The 21,933-nt window shown below is 36.5% G+C and overlaps 1 protein-coding gene across 2 annotated transcripts; it reads right to left on the bottom strand.

Moving 5' to 3' along the window:
* Nucleotides 1–2,407: 2,407 nt before the first annotated feature.
* On the bottom strand, nt 2,408–21,693 carry LOC129263793 (integrator complex subunit 12-like). Of its 2 annotated transcripts, none has more exons than XM_064100950.1 (8): nt 21,204–21,693; nt 13,723–13,878; nt 12,531–12,620; nt 11,007–11,235; nt 9,889–10,052; nt 8,870–8,962; nt 6,442–6,600; nt 2,408–5,195 (listed from the first exon to the last, which is right to left on the bottom strand). In XM_064100950.1, exons 2-8 carry the CDS (start codon nt 13,846–13,848, stop codon nt 4,782–4,784), a joined length of 1,275 nt encoding a protein of 424 aa, XP_063957020.1. In that variant the 5' UTR covers nt 13,849–13,878; nt 21,204–21,693; the 3' UTR covers nt 2,408–4,781. The 2 variants fall into 2 exon arrangements, with proteins under 2 accessions (XP_063957020.1, XP_063957019.1); XM_064100949.1 differs by having other exon boundaries at nt 12,531–12,623; nt 21,204–21,376.
* Nucleotides 21,694–21,933: the final 240 nt, after the last annotated feature.

The following is a 21,933-nucleotide window of genomic DNA, read 5'->3' as shown; positions in this document are numbered from 1 at the left end:
TGACCAATGCGGTCAAGCCTTTCATACCGTCATATACGGCATTTAAGTGCGACTCTAAGTCATACTTAAATCTTTGTGAAACGCCCCCCAGGGGAGGGCAGGTGAAGGTAATTCACAACGAATTCAATCAACATCAGGTTCCCATTTTCATAAACACTTGATATAACAACAAATGGATGGAAGGGTTTCAGTAGCTTTGAACTGTTTTTGTAAATCTGTTATTTTACAGAGTCTTATGAAAAGGACCCCTAGCATACCTGGACCAATCTCATAAAAATAAAAGGCAAAATTAAGGCATACAGTGTCGTCTATCTCGAAATATTCTATTCTGAGGAGCACCATATAGTACATTTTCATTAGTATCCAAAAAAATATAATCACAAAAACTTGATTTAATCTATTAACTTGTGTATGGAATGAAACCAAAGAACCCTATTCCTTTTTGTCAGAGAAGAAACTCATGGGCTATCATTTCGTGACACAAAATTTGCTCCTGCGACATTTGCTTGGGTCTTAATATCTCAAAGGGCATAGGGTTTGAGTCAGGATTGTAATAGTTCTTGGTTCAAAAGAATTATGTAAAGAAAAGGATTTATTGGGTTCATTTCATTTTGGAGGTTAGATATTATGTTTGGCTTTAACATGCAGATTTTTCATTGGAGCAATTGTCATCGGAGCATGTCATGGAACCTTTTCAACATGGAGGGGGGGGGGGGGGGGGGCAGCGACTATAGAAGCGCTCATGACGGCCAATCGATTTTCCAATTTTGCATTTCAGCATTTTTTTATTCCACATTTCTGTTGAGCAAGATGAAATACCCTCAAGGCCCAAATTTGGTGGGATTCGGGTCATCGGGCCCTAGTCCAGATTGGACCATGGTGTTTGGAAGTTCTCTTTCCCAAAGTTAACATAGAGGGCACATGACTGCCACTCTCTCGGTATCACAGGCCTAATACATCTCCCATCATTTTCCATAGACTCGTGTGTTAAAGTGGCACTGTAAAAAAATTCATAAAAAAAATAAGGAGGAAATTTGAGGGTTGAATGTTTACTACCAGTGGACAGGATATATGTCTGACATTCCATATCTGACTAGAAAAGGGTACCTCGACCGTCTCATTTTAAAAATAAATCGGCGATTATGAAGACAGGATCAAATTCATCACTTGAGTAAAATGGCCCTAATTCTTCCGCCAGTAAAAAAAATAGTTCCAAAGTAGTGATATATCTTTCCAATTTGGAAAAAGGAAGTTCAGTAGGTACCCTCCCTAGAATCAGTGTTAGATTGTCAATCATATTCATTCATTTTTGTCAATCAGCAATATCAAATTTAAAAATTGAGAATGTCTTTTGCCTGCCAGTTGTAATTAGGCCCATGCAACCTCTAATTAGCCCGAATCCACTCATCTTCCCCCCTCACCAAGGTGAGGACTAATCGGGCCCCAGATTTGAAGACATAATTAGCCCAATTGAAGGCAATGTATTATTTTCCTTCTAAATGTAATATAAACCAGGCAAAATAATGATACATGTACATTGATTCCAATGGGGCTAATTATATTATGTATTCACGAGGTCACATCTTGGGCTCCCTTAGAGGCATTCTCACCAAATTTGGATTGCGGATGTAGTTTTATCATGCTCTACAGAAATAAGGTATACAAAATGCTGAAATGCAAAAAAAAGAGATGTTTGTGATATTATCACTTTGGTAATCTATAAGGGAATGTCAAGTGCTGCAAGGTAGGTGGAAAGAGCATCCGAGGCAATCATTTTCATTAATTTTAATTGTACTTTGTGTTCTGAAGTTTGGTTCAATTTAAACACTGGTCAAAAGTTGTGGATTAACTATGGATAGCCAATTGTGACACAGATAGAGGATAAATGTATAAGCTAAATTGACCCTCCAATCATTCTTTATTTTCTGGGGAAGATATCAGACAGATGTCTTCACAAAGAATTATGAAAAGCCACAGTAATAAACTGCTCAATAAGTTGTGGATTAACTATGGATAGCCAACTGCGACATAGATCTGTATTAAATAGAGGATAAATGTATCAGCTAATTTGACTCTCCAATCATTCTTTATTGTCTGGGGAAGATATCAGTCAGATGTCTTCACAAAGAATTATGAAAAGCCACAGTAATAAACTGCTCAATAAGTTGTGGATTAACTATGGATAGCCAACTGCAACGTAGATCTGTATTAATTAGAGGATAAATGTATCACCTAATTTGACTCTCCAATCATTGTTTATTGTCTGGGGAAGATATCAGACAGATGTCTTCACAAAGAATTATGAAAAGTCACAGTAACAAACTCTGCTAAAAAAGTTGTGGATTAACTATGAATAGCCAACTGCGACACAGATCTGTATTAAATAGAGGATAAATGTATCAGCTAATTTGACTCTGCAATCATTCTTTATTGTCTGGGGAAGATATCAGTAAGATGTCTTCACAAAGAATTATGAAAAGCCGCAGTAATAAATTCTGCTCAAAAGTTGCGGATTAAATATGGATAGCCAACTGCGACACAGATCTGTATTAAATAGAGGATAAATGTATCAGCTAATTTGACTCTCCAATCATTCTTTATTGTCTGGGGAAGATATCAGACAGATGTCTTCACAATTAAAGAATTACGAGAAGCACAGTAAACATGAGATGCATGCTATGTAAACAAAATTTTGACATTTGGCTTCCCATAATTTCAGCTTGAACCAGACCCCAGACTATGGTCTAAAGTGTAAAAGTACCAGTCCAAAAGGTTCAGAGTATCATACAAGATGTAGTTTAAAACATTGGAGATGTACACCAAAGTGTGAAAGTGAATGAGAGTTAGTTTCATTGACCTTGAGTAAGGAGCGATCTGGGCCCTGTCTCACAAAGAGTTGCGATTGATCCAATCATGGATCCGTGCAACTATGGAAAGCCAGCAAAGTCAAAATATAAAATGCATGTTTATTTAAAAAAAAGATTCTAGATATGAATGTATATCCATAAATTCATTGACTTGACAATTTGGTGTGATCTCCTTTGTTTACAAAGGACATTTTGCAAATTTCCTGTAGAAAAAATTATGACACTGATGGATTTCCATAGAGTTAGGATTAATTGGATCAATCGTAACTCTTTGTGAGATGGGGCCCTGTACTACAACTCAACTCTATGGATGAACCCAGCATGTCTTATGTACAGTGTGTGCAGTGTACCCTGAATGTACCGTGAAGCTAATAATACTCTGTGTACACGTACGTGAACCGCCTATAGGTTATGTATCAACTCAGCGGAGCCAGCCATTATAAAAGCCCAAAACGATGCTAACAGGGGTTGCTAGGCGCGAAAATCCGATTTAGCTCCGCCCACTTTTTACGCTGAGTTGGAGGGATTCACGTACGTGTGTATTGGAGTTACATAAAACAGTTCAAAGACAGACAGCACAGCTACTAGACTTACTGAATTTGAGAAAACTGGGCATAAACTAAATTTTATGCATCTTGGAGACATTTATATCTAAATGATAAATATGATATATGTTTTTCATCCTATATTGTGGTGAGTTTCAGGGTTATTGAGGACAAATAAAAGTTTAGCACGAATACACACGTGTTTCATCTAAGTTTGAGAAATTTTCACATTAACTGCTCAAAGAACCAGGGCCGCGTCTTACATAGAGTTACGATTGATCAATCTCAACTGTATGGAAATCCATCCATACCATAATTTTTTCTACAGTAAATTTGCACGATCTCCTTAGTAAACAAAACGAATCACACTGAATCATCAAGAGAATGATGAATATACATCCTATCTAGAAAATATATGTCCATTTTAGATGTTGACGTTGCTGGCTTTCTAGTTGTGGTTAATCGGGTCAATCGTAACTCTTTGATGGGGGCCAAAGGGTGGTGTGGGAGGTAAACTCCACTTTCTCTCTTTCGGTAATTTTCTCTTGTTCTTCGCCACAATCAAAGTTATATCTTTATTTCAAAAATTTAACACATCCGATTGTATATTCATATTCTTCCAATGTTTATTTCATTTTCTCAGATGAAATAAATCCATACAATAACAAACACCGGTCTACAATTAATGATCTTCCAATGTTACATTCTTCCGATGTTTCTATCTAATTTTTCTCCGAAAAAATAATCTATACAACAACGAATTCAAGTCTATCATCAAAGGTCTTTCTCAGAAGAAATATATCATACAATCACAAATACAGGTCTATAACAATCTTTCACCCCTCAAAAAGTTATTAATTCTTCAAATCGTACATAATTTGAAACAAATACATTGGAAAAATCTCCAGCATTTGAATGTAGTCTTTGCATGGACAAAGCCATACTCATAGCAGTGCCGTCCGCAATGCTGAATTACTTGATGTTGCTTTTGTTGTCGAAAACATCACTGAGGATGCACGAGGCTCCAGAACATTTCATTGCTTTGAGTTTTTATTGTATATACTCTCTTCATTGCCGATGCTGCAATTGTATGCAGCAGAGCCTTCTTTCAGAAGCCACCTGGAACCACTCACCCTCCGTTAGCTCTCCAGTTGAGATGCATCTTTTTACTTGCACTATAGTTCAGTTTTGTTCAACTGCACCAAATGTCATGTGTTTTTGTGATTGCGGCCTCAGCCAAGTACGACTATACTCTGTAAAGAGGACTGTACTCAACGGAAGAAGAAGAGCCTTCCCCCCTGCCGCTAAAGTGTTCACCATTATCTTTACTTTCGCAGACATCCCAGAGGATGGACTTAGTACCAGAACGCTATCGTTTCGAAGCTTTCTTTTTCATCATATGCAGTCTCTTCATGGCTGATGCCGTGCTCGTTTGCGGCAGTGCCTTCCCCGACGCCGAACTGCTCGATGTCGTCTTCGCAGTCGCGGACATCCCAGAGGGTGCGCTCGGCCACTTACCCGACTGCAAGACGGACGTCGACCGCTGCACAGATTGCGGCTTCAGGAGCTTCCCGCTCATGGTGGTCGTCGTACCGGAGGTGCTCGAGCTCCGACTGGTAATGGATGAGGGCGCTATTTTAGCTCCGGTACTCGTTATGATGCGACTGGATCCAGAGGCAGAGGATTTGGACGATGAGGAATTTTGTCGATTTGTGAGATTAGCGGCGTAGCTCGCTAAACCGCCAAATGGTTGCTGGCCACTGGATGTTGAGGTTGGGGAGGGCTACATGTATAAAATAAAGAAACACAAATTATATAATACAATTTAAAAAAATAAAAGGGCTCTTAACTGCGCACAGTTGAAATTCCTGCCTTCGCTATTGCCAGAGCTAACATAAATTCCAAGAAATGAAATATTCACAGTATGCTTAAATCAAAGCATTCCTGAAATTTCAGTTATTAAAGATCAAGTAAACATAACTTTCACATCAATATACACACTACGTGATTGTTGTGATGGAAGGGAATTACTAACACCGAGTCATTAAGGTTTTTTTTTTTACCTGTGACCAAAAATCACCAGCACAGATAGGCATATTTGGGACAGTGTATTATTATTGTTTGGAAAAAGAGCAGAGATTTGGCTGGAAATCCATGCTTATTAAAGGTCAAGTCCACCCGAGAAAAATGTTGATTTGAATCAATAGAGAAAAACCAAACTAGCTTAATGCTGAAAATTTAATCAAAATCGGATGTAAAATAAGAAAGTAATGGCGCGATAGCTCAGTCGGTAGAGCGGGGGATTCGTATTCCGGTGACCCGGGTTCGATTCCCACTTGGTGCGCTAGTGCCCTTTGGTAAGGCATTAATCCTCAGTACCAGGTCCTTCGGAGAGGACCTTAAGCCGTCAGTCCTCTGGTTGCTTGCTTACAAGCATTCATGCTTTCTTAGTAATCAGGTAAAAAAAAAAAAAAACAACAACTTAAAAATCACATTTTTAAGTTTCGCTTATTTTTCTCAAATAGTTATATGCACAACTCCGTGATATGCAAATGAGAGAGTTGATGATGTCCCTCACTCACTATTTCTTTTGTTTGAATTATACTATATTTCATTTTCTACAGATTTGACAATAAGGACCAACTTGACTGAACCATAAAATGTTATAACAATGGTAATGCCACATGTTCAGTGAGGAGAAAACTTTGCTTCACAGACAATGAGGAGCAAAGTAGAATATTTCATATTTCATATAATAAAATACAAATTAAGTAGTGAGTGGGTGACGTCATCAGTCCCCTCATTTGCATACCGACCAGGACGTGCATATAACTGCTTTGTGAAATTAAGCAAAACTTAAAAATGTCATAACATTCTTATTTTACGTCCAATTTCGATGAAATTTTCAGTGCTACGCTTGTTAGATTTTTCTCTTTTTATTCAAAATAACTTTTTGTTAGGGTGGACTTGTCCATTTCTTATCAATTACACATATTCTAACGGAATCATTTGTTAAACATCTAACTTACCTTAGGGTCAGCTCTTCTGAATAGATTCATGGGACTTGTTTGATCCTGGTTCTTATCGTGCTCTTTCCCCGATGTTGACGACGATGACGAGGAGGATGATGACGAAGACAAACCACTGGTAATGACCGTCTCAGGGAGGTTCGTTGGTTTCTTAGCAACCTGTCAAAAGGAGATATAACAAAAATATTTACTGACTGATTCATTCATTGTACATACTAGCTACCAATTCTTTTGCTATTCTATGGTCACCATTTACCCTTATTTAACTGGGAGGGGGGAGGGTCAAATTTACCCCCCTTGAATTTCTGTCACAACACCGTTGTGCGAAATTTGTTAACCATGCCATTCACTGACTTATCACTTTCAAGCCTTGCGCATATTTTGAGATTGAATTTGCGATGTCCGGGTACGCGGTTCCGAAATTATGCAACATTTTGTTAGTGCACGTCAGACTCAAAATTGCTCCAAAAAATGAATCTGTGTAAAAGGTCAATTCAAAATAATTAATAAAGTTTTTTTGAAAATTGTACTTTACAGTCTGGTAGTAAACAGGTATTGTGTGATCAGAAGGGGGGGGGGGGTTAAATTGACCCCCCCCCCATATATCCTGGTCTGAAATAGCCCAGTTAACGCTATCCAGGCCGGGGGGGGGGGTCTAATTTAATTTGAATTTTTTTTTCTTCAGATATTCATTGAATCTATTATAATTTTCATACGTAATAATTTTTGTTATTGTTATTCATACTTTTTATCATATTACGACTCATTTTTTTATGTGAGTTATACGTACATTGTATTTTCATTTGTATTGTTCTTTATTAATCTTTGCCTGCCAATGAAATAATGAACGAAATGTTATTTGTCAGCACTTTATGAATTTGTTGTACATGTGCTTGACAATTACGATAAAATATTATTTAAAATTGATTTGTGTAAAGGAGGGAGAATAATGGGGGGGGGGTGTGGTCGTGGGCAATGTAAATGATTGATTGGATGTTTGTGACTTTGTGAGGGAGGGGATTGGCGAAAAGAAGTCAATGTTCGGAGCAAATGAAATTAATATTCATTTATGGATGTGTCTACTGTGATTATGGCTGAATAATCTTTACGGCAATTGAGAAATCCACCTTAGGTCGGGAGGGGTACGAGTTTCAATAGATTTCGATAGAAGTACACATTCAACATAATAATACTCCATTAAACATATTTCTGATAAAGTGTAATTGACAATTCATTCACAGATATTCATTTCAAGTATGAATTATTGAAGTTGATTTGTGTGAACGTTTTAGAGGAAATGTATTTCGTTTGTTCATGCCCACATGAGTTGCTAGTATAATTTGAATATCGTTGCATGAATTGTTAAATTTCACTTGTCTTTATGTTTTATATCGGAATTATGCTTTATAAAGAGTTATCTTTACAACGTCGTTAGCCTAATTACTGCGAGTGGGCGATATTTATGAAATGAGTTGGAATGTGAACAGACGCACCAAAGCCGATGACACGTGATCAAATTTGTATTCAATTTCTTGGTTGAGCCAATCATTGTGCTTGAAAACAGGTTTCCCTGAAATCCCACCCTTGGAATGTGTGCCACGTACGGGACCTGTTAACCTGTTGTTCGAGTGCGATTCAGCTGATTTCGTGACCTCAAATATTCTTCATGTTGTTTACGCTGGATGGGGGCTATAGAATTAAGAAGATCTTTCTGACTCCTTTTTTTTCATTTTTAATAATCTGTTCGTGAATTTCTGTAACTTTAAAACTGCACCTATGGTTATATTGTGTTGCAATTTATTGAATCACGTACCTCTTCCCACTCAAGAAAACATTTTTAAAAATTTTAAATCGCCAAAAATACATGTAAAGAAAGATTATTCAGCCGTCATAATAATAAGTAGTGTAGACACGTCTTTAAACATGTATTCGCTTCGACTTCTTCACCAATCCCACACAAATGATCTCAACATCCCCTTTTCATTTTCCACGACCCCTCCCTTTGCTCTCTCCCTTCGACCATCCTCCAACCCCCCCCCCCCCTTCCTCTCTCTTTCACACACGCTGTAATGATACATAGTGTAATATGTAAAAATAGAAATCTGCTTTCCTGTCAATTAAGCTATACTTTCAAAACATATTTCAAAATTCACAATTAATTAATAAGAACAACAATATCGTTATATTTAAGTATTCATTACAAATGACTAAAAATATATATCATGCTCGTGAAGGGCACCCTCCTCCCGGTCAGAATGAACCTGGCGAGAACGTTGCATTTTAGGAGGTAAAAAAAAGAGATTGTGTCGTAACCAGTCCCTTCATACTGCGTTTACACTTTCATTGATAGAATATGCTTACATTTTAATAGGACGTAAAAAAAGAGAAGTTTTTGTAAGTAAAAATGAAAAAAAGGTAGTGTGCTTACCAGTTTCTTCATGTTGCGTTTACACTTTGCGCAATACCAGACCAGTCTAGGGTCGTTAGGATCTGCATCAGTGACAGGCGGGGTATGGCATTTCTGATAAATGATAAAAAAACACCAATAATAACTTGAAAACCATGAATAACTGATGACAAAACAAGACAGGAAATGAAAAACTCCTTTTTTCAAAATGTGGCAGATAATATGAATATGTAAAGTAACATGAATGTAGACCTGCACCATCATTTAATCTTCGCTATTGCGATCATTGTCTGCTTCATCATCATCATTATCACCATCATCATCATCATCACCATCATCATCATCATCACCATTATCACCATCATCACTTCATTATCACCATCAGCATCATTATCACCATCAGCATCATCATCACCATCATCATCACCATCATCATCACCATTACCATCATTATCACCATCATCACCATCATCATCATCACCATCACCATCATTATCACCATCATTATCACCATCATCATCATCACCATTACCATCATCATCATCATCATCATCATCATCATCATCATCATCACCACCATCATCATCATCATCATCACCATCATCATCATCATCACCATCATCATCATCATCATCATCATCACTGGTAGTCAGACTTACCTGATGACAAAGATTATTGCATTCTTAACATTTTTGCCGGTCGATATATCCATATCCTTACACAGTAGACAGGCTAAACCGAGCCACACGGCATGGTCATCATCTCCACCATCACCATAACAACCATCAATCATCAAAATAACCATCATCACCACCACCACCACCACCGGTAGTCTTACTTACCTGATGATAAAGATTATGGCATTCTTGACATTCAATCAGTTACCAGCTGATATATCCAGATCCTTACACACCACACAGGCTAAACCGAGCCACACGGCATGGTCATCATCTCCACCATCACCATAACAACCATCAATCATCAAAATAACCATCATCGCCACCACCACCACCGCTAACACCACCGGTAGTCTTACTTACCTGATGATAAAGATTATGGCATTCTTGACATTCAATCAGTGTGTTACCAGCTGATATATCCAGATCCTTACACACCACACAGGCTAAACCCAGCCACATTTCGTCATCATCGCCGACAGAGGCTCCCAGCTTCTCTTCCGCCTTCCTCGATCCCCTCTCATCATCTGAAAGAAATTAATTACAGGCTCCTCATCAAGCACAAATGAATGAATGGATGGATGAATGAATGAATGAATAAATATATGAATGAATGGATGGATGAATAAATGAATGAATGGATAAATGAATTGATGGATGGATGAATGAGTGAGTGAATGAATAAACAAATCAATGAATGAATGGATGGATGAATGAACAAATGATTGAATGAATGAATGTTGAAAGCCGGGTCATTCCACCGCCTTTGGACCGCATGTGTGACATGTTATCATAACTTCAGAAGTATTACACAACTAAACAAGGTCATTACATATAATATTTGTGGTGCCTATAGGAAGTGTGTGAACATCACAGACATGTCATTTCATGATGCTTTTCAAAAATAAATAAGAAAAATAGGGTTTTGAAGGTAACAGGACACTGTGTCTTTGTTTCATCCAAAAGTTCTGTAATTTTCTATATAACAGGAGACCATGAATTTCTTTCATGTCAAAATTTGCATAAGTAGGTGGTACATAGTTAAATCATGCATCAAAGCTTGAAGAAATAAGTCATATGATTAATTGAGTATTTCTTCCAGCTTGTGCGGATGTAACAGTGTCCTTTTGGACTGCGTCACTCGCTGACATTTTTAATTTTAAGTCTTACGCAACTTTTGAGACCAAAAATGCGACCCCTGGGTACATGGTTCCGGCTTTAGCTCGAGCTACCATCACCGGCGCTCAGTGCATGCAAGGAATTAATCCTGACGGGTACCCATTCACCTCACCTGGGTCGAGTGCAGCACAGTGCGAATAAAATTTTTGCTGAAGGAAAACACGCCATTGGAAACCAAATATCTTTGTATTTATATATTGACCAATAAAAGAATCTTGAATGTTAGATGTTGATATTACTGGCTTTCCATAGTTGAGGTTGTTTGGATCAATCGCAAATCTTTTGTAAGACGATATCCATACCTTCTTCCTCGCTGCTCTGACTTGTTTTCTCTTCTTTCTCCTCCGTCTGATCATCGTCCGTGTCATCTTCGTCATCCTCCTCCACAGACTGGTCGTGGTCGTCATCATCGTCATCATCGATCACCGGTTTCCGTGGTTGAATCTTGGACTGCCGGACCTCTGCCTCTATCTTTGGTTTCTTCGCAACAACGCCAGTGTCGCCACTGGAAAGAGCCGCTCCAAAACTTGACTGTGGGCAAAATCAGACACGAATAGCATCAGTGATGGATATTTGTTTTCTATTCACGTGGTGTACTCAGTCAGTCATTTTCATAGGAGTATTCTATAAAAGCTGATGAGTTTTAAAAAGAGCTCTCAACTAATTAGCTTTACGTCCAATATCATTCACACAAAAGAAAAATTTGGTGCGATACTATGAGATATGGAGCTGACCCACTTGTTTACTAACTCTCAGTTTTATACTTCATCGTTTCAGTTTGCTTACTTTACATTTTATGCAATAGTTTTTAAGCCAGAATTAATTCCTCATGTTTAAGCTCAGTATCGTGTCATGACCTAGTGTCATCATACATATTAGTTTCATGTTCTCCTTGTACTTTGTTTTTGTTAGTTGTTTAGTTTATGAAATGTTTTACATTTTACATTTTATTTACCTTCATGCTATATCTTACAGGTCTTCTATGTGCACCAGTTGGTCGGGAAGAGGGACCATTACGGTTACAGTGATTAAGTTTGCTTTCCTCTTCCCCGGCAGCCAACTGATGCATTCAGAGGACCGCCAGTAAGATTTTGCATTTATAATTGTTTGTGTACTCATATTTACATTGTTATATTTTGTGTGAATTGCCGAATAAATAATAAATAATAAATAAATAACTCGTGGTGTGCACTAATTCATCATCATCACCACCACCATCATCATCATCAACACCACCATCATCATCATCAACACCATCATCATCACCATCATCATCATCATCACCATCACCATCATCATCATCAACACCACCATCATCAGCATCATCATAATTATCATCACCACCACTATCACCACCACCATCATCATCACCATCACCACCATCATCATCATCATCAACACCATCATCTCCACCACCATCATCACCACCATCATCATCACCATCATCATCACCATCACCATCAACATCACCATCACCATCAACACCATCATCACCATTGTGAAAGCGCTGTGGTGTAGCGGTTCTGACTGTCGCCTTGTAAACAGAGGGTTGTGTGTTCAAATCCAACCATGGCCTAGCATCCTTTGGCAAGGCATCAATCCACACTTTGCCACTCTAACCCAGATGCTTATTGGGTACCGGTAGGAAACAACCGTCAGTGTGGTTGGCTTAGCAAGTGTACGCCTAACAGGCTGCTTGAATTGCTATGAATCCAGTGACCGGGTAATAATAATTGTAAAGTGATTTGACCAGTTGTAGATTGATATTGCGCTATGTAAAAGCCAATGATTATTATCAGTATCATCATCACCATCATCATCATCACCTTTTCAGCAGGTCTCTTCACAGTTGTTTTCTTGGTAGGAATCTCAGTCCTTGATGCAGTCACTGACGGAGAAGCAGGCTTACTGCTCAGCTGCTTAGGGAGGAAACAAAATCACAAGAGTGTTATGTGAAGTGTCTCCTCAGCATTAACTTCCCCCAACTATAAGTTTGATCACATGTGCATGGCCCATCAGGGGCCTGTTGCAGAAAGAGTTGCATTTAAACGCAAGTCAACATATAAAGCGCAAGCCCGTATTTTCCCAAATACGGGTGCTTCATTGGCTGAAAATCAAGTTGCGCAAGATTTTTTTAGTTGCGTTTGATCGCAACTCTTTCTGCAACGGGCCCAGATGAACAGATATTCACCCACTGCCTACTGGAACAGGGTGATTCCTGTACAAAGCCTATGGGAATCACATAACTCAGTAGTCAACAGGTTAACCCATTGCCAACTGGAACCGGGTGATTCCTGTACAAAACCTATGGGAATCACAGAATTCAGTAGTCAACAGATTAAAGTCTTGTGCACAGGAGAGAAAGTAATTTCCACTTCTAGGGGCTTTTGTCCTCCTAATTAATACATTTAACGTTGTACATCGCCTACTTAGCTTGTTGTACGCGAGCAAATGGGAGACTGAATGTCAAACATTTGTACCGTTGCACACAACACGTACCATCCAAATTGTACCGTTGCACGGCTTTAGGAGGTGACGTCACAATACGATTTAATTCATTGCGCTCAGTAATAAGGTGCAATACGCGTATAAGCCTGCTGGCTAAATACACAATACTGCCCAAGGTCATGTGCGCTTGTGGGATTTTGGTTTTTGCTTTCAATATTTTTGCTCCCTTTTCATAGATTACTGCAGGGAAAAACTTTTTTTTTTCTCATATTTTCGCTAAATTCCAAGGCGTTGTACAACACAAATACCAAATATTCTTATTCGTGCAATGGTGCAAGATTTTGCATTCGGTGAAAGAAAGAGACGCTATATTCAACTCATAGCATCTTGAACAGATCTTGACTAACTGTCCTCTTTGTGGGATGCACTGTATAAACCAGGGCCACACACAATTTCAAAGAAGAAAGAACAGCGCTGATTGGTTCCCGGTGAGTGTATCAAACAAAAGGCATATACAATAATAAATTTGATTGGCCAGTTCTGCCATTATAAATCCAATTGATTGCAAACCTTTCCTGAGGTCTTGCCAAGTACATCATCTAACATCTGTTTCAATTGGTCGGTCGAGTCCTTGCTCCTAGACCGCAAGAGGGCCAACGCCTTTGTGAAAATTGGGTCCAATTCCATGCCTGTCATTTCCCTTGTATGATCTAGGACCTATGTACTCTGGAGAGAGGGAGAGAGAGAGAGAGAGTGAGATGGTATCATTAATAAAGGAAAAGACATAATCATCTATATAGAGTGTTTTAGCGATACCTTAAAAAGGTGTATTTTGGTCTGCATCAACTTCCTGAGTGTGAAATATCAGAGCCTATCCCTAAATAAGACCGAAATCCGAAGAATATCCCATCTATAGGCTTCTGTACAAAATTTGCCGTTGAGTATGAGACCATATTTAACAGTCAAGTGCACATGCACGAATGCGTGAAATATAAAACGCACACAATGAAAGCAATGCGATACATGTAAAGCATAGATCACAATTATGCTCCATGACGTCATAATGGACTACCGAAAGTCGCATGTCAACGACCAAAACCGATCCTATGAAATGATGATGCCATAATGTGATAAGTGATATGACTTGTTAAATCAAATTTATTCTTCTTTTTTTTTTGGGGGGGGGGAGGGGTTCGATAGATGATAATAATTTTATTGGATGGCTATATTTCATGAAATACCAGAAATATTCCACTCGTTAGAGCCAATATTCCACTCATATGCGATTTGTGACATATTTTCCCAAACTCTTGTAATATTTCTGGTATTCCATTCTGAGCGATCCAATATAATATAAACAGGGGCGGATCCAAGATTCTCCAAATGGGGGGGGGGCACATTTCCCTGAGGAAAAATTATACAAGCAAAAAAAAAAAGTCTTCACTTTAAAAAGGGGGGGGGGCACACTTCTGTTTTAATGGCATTTTTACATCACAAATTTTAATTGTGCCTCTCAAAAGGGGAGGGGTGGAGGCATGGGCCGGCTTTCATGGCTTTGCCCCCCTAGATCCGGCGGAGCTCTGACCCTCGCGCATGCGATGTTTTGAAATCGGCAGCGAATTATTTATATGTGTGAGGAACTCGATGTTGTCTCTAAATCACCAATTTCGGGGCTAACAGGAAGATGGATATGGAGTGAAATTAGGATGAAAAGAAAATAAGCTTCTTATTTTTAAGCTTGTTTCGGTGTAGGATTTTTACAATAAATATGTAGGTATGTGACAAAAAAAAATGAAAATCATCAAATATCAATAAATTTGGTATCATTTGAAAGCTCTTATTAAAAAGACCTTTCAAATGATACCAAGAACTCTAATTTTCATCAAGAAATTGTAAAGTAATTCCAGTTTAAGTCGCGCATACATGTATTCATCCAAATTTGTGGCCATTGTCTTAATGTAAAGTCAATGGAATGTACAGAACAGATTTTTGTGACCATTTTGAACCAAAGTCTTCAACAGGCTCTAACTTCTTTGCTTTTGAGCCCTTTGAAGTAATTTAGGTATCAATGGAAAGGTGAAAAAAGCTCAATTGATGTGTAATCATTTCACTTTGTAATTTTTCTTCTTAATACAAACGTGTATGTGTAAAATAATTTCTTCTAATTAATTCTAATCAATTATGCAAATTACGCAAAATCACAATTACACGCCTCTTTTTTTGCCAAATGAAGGTGATCATGATAGATAATTTAAATAATTTTGTTGGCATCAAAACAGCATCATGTAGATAATTTCCTAAATGAATTTGTTCAAAATATTGTTTTTGTAATTTCAAATGTATTTCCTTGTTTTTCTGATATAAATTACTAAACTTTAGTATTGTATACATGTATGTACAGGGGTATATGAAAATTATCATTCCTTTTGTACTTTGTATGACCAAATAAAAATACAAGTGTGCTATTTTTTGATGTATTTGATTGTTTCACCAATTCCTTATGTATTCTATCGTTTCAACAATTTGTTATACAGGTATATATGTAGCTTTTGATTTTAGAGACAATGGACATTTGATTACAATTTTTTTAGGAGGGATGAGCAGTTGAGTGCAAAATATATGTAGCATTATGTGCAATTTATTACAAGTATCAAGAAGGATAAAAATTAAGCTTTAATATATTCCATTAGTTTTCAATGCATTTCTTAAATTTGTATACATTGTATTACAAAGGCCCTGTTTGAGCTCTCTTTTTTAAGAAAAAATAAATAAATTCAGATTCTAGTGTAAAATCAATGCACATAAATGTACACAATTTTTTACACATACTTCCAATCTATTATGAAACAAAACAAAAAAATTAGTAAGATTTTGAGGAAAAGAACTTAACAATGCAAATTTACCAATCTCCCCATGGATAGACTTGAAAGGCACCAAATTATTAGTTGAAGCAAAAATAAAAGGAAAAGAGTGGTCTATTTCTTTCAAAACAAACAAAAAAACAATCAGGAAAAAACAGATATCAAAGCTCTAAACAACAAAAACAGACATCAAAGCTCCAAACACTCAAAACAAGAGAAACAAAAGTGACACAAAAACTTGTACCAATCCCATCCCCATTTTCCAGTTTAAAACACAACCCCCACCTGCACCCCAAACGAAAAAACAAAAAAAGGAAAAGGAAACCCCCAAAAAATAATACAATTAATAAAACAGAAAGAAAAATCATAAATACAGGACTTAGACCCATCAGGAAATGAAATATTCTTTCCTCTGAGTTTTCATGTATTTTCTTACAAGAGTGAAAACAAAAATAAATAAAAGCAAATCCAGTCTCAAAATAATGAAACATGATTGAAAAGTTTCCAAATAATTTTTTTTTCTACAAAAGAAAAAATTAAACTATAGATTGTGCATTTTAATTTAAAAAGTCAACATTGATATTCCACTTCCAAAAGAATCCAGTTTCCAAATGATGAAACATGATTGAACAATCATCCTCCTTGACTAGGCACTTCAGGTGAAAATTAGGAAAGGCTGTTCCAGCATACTTGATTGGCTCACAATGAGGCTCAATATCTACGATTCACAAAACTGTTTGAATTTTCAAATTCCGATATCTAGAAGTCAAGTTATTGTCATCTTTGTGATGAAAAAACAGTGCTTTTTGTGGACAAAAGAAGATTGCGAAATCTTATTATTCTCTTTGTTTTGGGCATGGCACATTTATAATACATAGCTTATGGGGAATTGTACAAGCTTTTTATTTAAATCTTAAAGTACTCAGATTGATTTGACATATTGGCATATGATTTCTTTGGTTCAAGGGCAACTACCCCTGGACGATAACCCCCCACCCCCACCCCCGGACAATTCCCCTCCCCCACCCCCACCCTGGACAATTACCCCCCCCCCCGGACAACTACACTGTAGTCTGTACCCCTATCCAAAAATCTACACCTAACATAACCCTGTTTCGGGGGTAATTGCCCTGTGGTAGGTTTGTGCACAGGGTAAACATGACTTGATATTGATTTTCTTTGCTTGAACATTAGAAATTATAAGTTTTCAATGAATATTATTTGTAATCAAAGAAAGAGAATTAAAATAATAATCTTAGGATTTCTATCAAAAAATAAAAACAGATTGATTTCAATTGTCTATTATCTCATTATTGTCTTGCTATTGTGGTCTCAATAAAATTGTTGATATTATTATTGTCTCATCATCGTTTCATTATTGTCCCAATTATTATTATAATTATAATAATTATTATCATGATAATTATTTTTGTTTCATTAATATTATTTTCTAAATAATTATTACAATTATAATTACTATTATTATAGTAATTATTGTTATAATTATTTCATAATAATAATTATTATTGAAATAATAATTATTATTGTCTCAATAATTATAAGGCCTTTAATTATAATTATGATTATTTTTATAATTATAATTATAATAATTTTCATGATAATAATCATTATTGATGACTTATCAATATTACTGTCTCAGTAATTATTACAAGTACAATTACTTTCATTATAATTGTTATCATTATAATTATTTTATGATAATTATTACTATTGTAATAATAGTTATTATTGTCTCAATAATTATAAAGCCTTTAATTATAATTATTTCTACAATTATATTTATTTTAATTATAAATAAGTATTATTATAATGATTATTATTGATATCTCATTAATATTATAATCTCAGTAATTATTACAATTCAAATTACATCATTATAATTGTTATCATTACAACTATTTTATTATAATAATGATTACTGTAATAATTATTATTGTCAATAAATACTAGAATTTATGTCTCATTAACATTGTCTCAATAATTATTACAATTATAATTATTATAATTATAATTGTCATCATTATAATCATAATAATTATTATTGTAATAATAATTATTATAATTGTCTCAATATTTATTGTCTCATATTATTAATGTCTCATCATCACTGTTGCCTCATTATTGTCTTCTCTTATTTTTTCATAATATCTTCAAAATAATAATTAACACCATAACAAAGGTCCATAAATCAGATATCAAATTCATGAAACACATCTCATGTATGTAAACCTATTTCTAAATTAAATTCATGAAAGGAGCTTTCTGTGCCATTCAAAAATACGACTTTCATTAAAGGGGAATCCAGCCTTGGCCATAAAATGTTGTGTTGGGAAGGAGAAAAATAAATTAAACAGAATGGTGAAAGTTTGAAAGAAATCGGACAAGCAATAAGAAAGTTATAGCTGCTTTAAAATTGAGATCATTAATAGTATGTAGATTTCAAATTGGCAACTGGGTAAGTATATTATGACAAGGGGCAAGGACAACTTTCCCGTAGGCCATGTACTTTATTATCAGGGATTTGTGGTTTTCTCCTAAGTACCCATTCCCCTGGGGCAGTAATCTAAATATGACACAGGTAGTATATTGTTTTATGTCCCAATGAAAGAAAAATATAATTTGAATAAAAACTTTTGGGGAAAATGACATTTTAGCCATAATATGTATTGGAGTACATGGAAGAGTAGTCCTTGCCTTACATCACTATGACATCCCATATGCGGCCAATTTGAAGTCTCCATGGGTATAGTGATTACCAATATTTACAACTTTTAAAAATTCATAACTTTCTTGTTGCTTGTCCAATATTGTTCAAACTTTCACCTATCAACTTGTCTGATTTTTCTTTTTCTTATAAAAACAAGTTTTTATTTGGGTTGGATTCCCCTTTAACAATACCATATTCTAGACATTCAGACGCATTCCAACAAAAAAATCACTTATCAAACAAAATTCTTGAAGTTTACTTGCAGTTTTGCTCTTAATACTTATTTCACACTAATTCTACAAAATTATTTTCAAAATAACAATTTGATTTTCATAATTAACAGAGCTCAAATCGTAATTTAAAAAAATATACAATGGCTGAAACATACTGTGTCTGAATACCAAGACTAATCTCAGGCCCAACGCAGTGGGGATCAGTCAGACCGCAGGTCCCTATGCTAATGAGCAAAAAGGCCAGATTCATCCAAATCATCTCGTGGCTGAATCCTCCTCCTTGCAAAATCTCGTGATTCGTGAGTTTTCTTTCTCTAAGAATTTACCTGTTTTAACCTCAAGTTAAATGAAATATTATTGCACCATCAGATAGAGTAAATGTTACTCTTCCATATTGGTCATTTATTTTGTATACAATATTTTGTTAAATAAGTAAATTTCTGGCCTGAAAATGTGCCTCAAAACTGAATTTTCTTCCTCTGTTTTCTTTTGCAAATTGTGCAAAACTTTTTATTTTGAGCCTCAATGATATCTATATCACCATAAAGCTGAACTTCTGTACTTTCTCACAATGCCACTCTTGATATGCGGCACCTTTTAATCGGGTCAAGATCACACTTTTTCCACCAAGGTACAAGACGAGATTTCTGAAATTTTGTACTTGCATGAAATCCAGAGTTCTGATTGGCTGGATAAGGTTCACAGAACAACAGGCGCGGGGTATTTGAGGAGATTACCACATGGGAAGTGTGACCTTCCCATGAATACAGGCACTAGAACCGTTGGAATTTGCCAATGTGTGGTCTCTTTGACCAATCAGAGTGCAGTATTCTTGTTTTCAAGCTGCTTTATGTACTTGGCAAATGAAAAGTGTGATCTTGACCCGATTAAACCAATTCTAATTTTGAAACAGGTCTATATCATTTTAAAGCATACATATTCAGCTTTATCATGATCTAAAAATTATTTGGGCTCAAACAAAAATAAAGTGTGAAAATAGCAGCTTTTGTCAGGTGAAAATAATTATTTTGTAGCACATTTTAGATCAAAATTTTAACCTATATTACAAAATCTTTTAATAAATTCAAACACATGACCTGAAAGAATGATTCTTTTTCTTTACAATGATACCAAATTCATGAAATTCGATGCACAATTAGAGCAGCAATGACCGAATGAAAAGAGGTGTTTTGGTCCGCATCAAGCTCATTAAATATGCAAAACATATCAAGTCATGAATATCACTTGGATGAAAGAAGCCACTTTCTTGGGACCTGCCGTCTGACTGGGATGACGTCACTCACAGCTGTTCGTATACGCTCAAAACAACCCTGCTCGATCGGCCGAGTCAGATTCACAAACACCTCATGACACTCAAAACTGAAGCTCATATCCGCAGGCTCTCTACGGACCAAATTTGATTAGAATTTAACAAAATGTTCTCAAATATACAATTTTATTACTGACCGAGTATACAAGGGATCCGATGATTACAAGAAGGTGATTTCAAGCAAAGAAAAATAAATACCTGAATATTAGGTCCTTCCCTCGCATGAAGGTAATGGATACTCCGTCTTGTATATTTCCGATGTTTACCGAAGATGTACGAAGCAACCGCGGGAATTTTCGACCAATCAAAATTAGCGGAATAAAGGAAGAAACTGACTCTGTCTTTTCGAGCAATGCCGAATGCAACTCCAGCGCTCGGCCAAAGTGCCAAGCGGAGCGAACTGTGTGTGTTAGATATGCGCTCGCCATTCACTGCAATGCAAAAATCTACGTCTAGCGCTGTGTCCGCGCGATCGCCCGCCCGGCTGAAGTGTCTACCTTGACTCTTCAAGAGTCACATAAGTTACCTTGTCCTTGGGAGGAAAAAATATTTTTGTGACAAAATGTATGTAGGCCTATTAATTATTATTTAAATCAATATCAGAATAATTATCTAACAAAAAAAGGAAGGAGATAGTTGAAGAGCTTCCTGTGGCAAAATTTGGTTCGATGACATTTGCTCCGGCGACAATTGCTCAGCTCTAAATTCCACACACTAATTAATTGTTACTTTGTTTGTGTGCCAAAAAAAAACTGACGTCGACGATAGTGCATTCGTCTCCCAACATCATTTTGAGTTACTGGGACTAAATTCATCATGTTCATAAACCCTTATCAATGTGCAAACTAAAAAAAAAACAATTTAACATTGAATTAAGACGTTAGAAAGCTGATATTTACCATACGATGTAAACTAAAAGATGAAAAACCGCTTATCACTTCCAGTAGTCTGATATTATGAAGATATTTACCACACAGTCACAGTCCATTGAGTCCAACACATACCGTTATTTTTCGCAGTCAATTCGCTTATACACATACGGAACGTAGAGGGCAGCAATCAGCGAATATGGCTGGAGTTTGCATGGAACAAGTAGGATGGGGGGTTGGGTGTCCGGACACGTAACTGAAATGAAGCCTTGTTTTTATCTCAGGAATAAACCCAAAATATAGGTTGAATAGTTTATTTTCACCATCAATATTTGTTCTTTATAATATTTTCTTATATTCTGTGCTAAAAAGAATTAAAGACATTGCTTGTAAGCTTTTCAAAATTGAGAGTAAAAGTCATGTGTCCGGACACTCAACCCGTCCGGACACACAACCACTGGGTATACAAGCCAGTCCAATGTCGCTGCGGCCCGGTTCGCTGCCTGCATGGAATGGCTCTGAAAACCACTAAAAGACCCTGGGAGGGGGGCACTTCCATTGACGAGTGGATACCGTGCGTGATCATGGGGTTTCAAAAAGCACTAGTGCACCCTAAAGAAGTATATATATACTTTCCATGATCTGAAAATGCACAGTATTGGCGTGTGAAATCCTATACCCGTAACAAGTATAAGACCCCTAAACAACTACAGCGACAGTTTGAAGGTCAAGTCCACCTTAGAAAAATGTTGATTTGAAT

The sequence above is a fragment of the Lytechinus pictus genome, chromosome 6 (assembly GCF_037042905.1).
Source record: "Lytechinus pictus isolate F3 Inbred chromosome 6, Lp3.0, whole genome shotgun sequence".
Lineage (NCBI taxonomy): Eukaryota > Metazoa > Echinodermata > Echinoidea > Temnopleuroida > Toxopneustidae > Lytechinus > Lytechinus pictus.
Note: the sequence above shows the minus strand (reverse complement) of the source record. Positions and strands in the feature narration are given on the sequence as shown.

Coding starts and splice junctions, on each gene's coding strand:
- LOC129263793 (XM_064100949.1), bottom strand. CDS start 13,848: ATGACAGGCATGGAATTGGACCCAATTTTCACAAAGGCGTTGGCCCTC. Junction 8,963..9,888: donor GCCATAATCTTTATCATCAG/GTAAGTAAGACT, acceptor ATCATTTATCAG/AAATGCCATACCCCGCCTGT. Junction 5,196..6,441: donor TCAGAAGAGCTGACCCTAAG/GTAAGTTAGATG, acceptor TTATACATGTAG/CCCTCCCCAACCTCAACATC.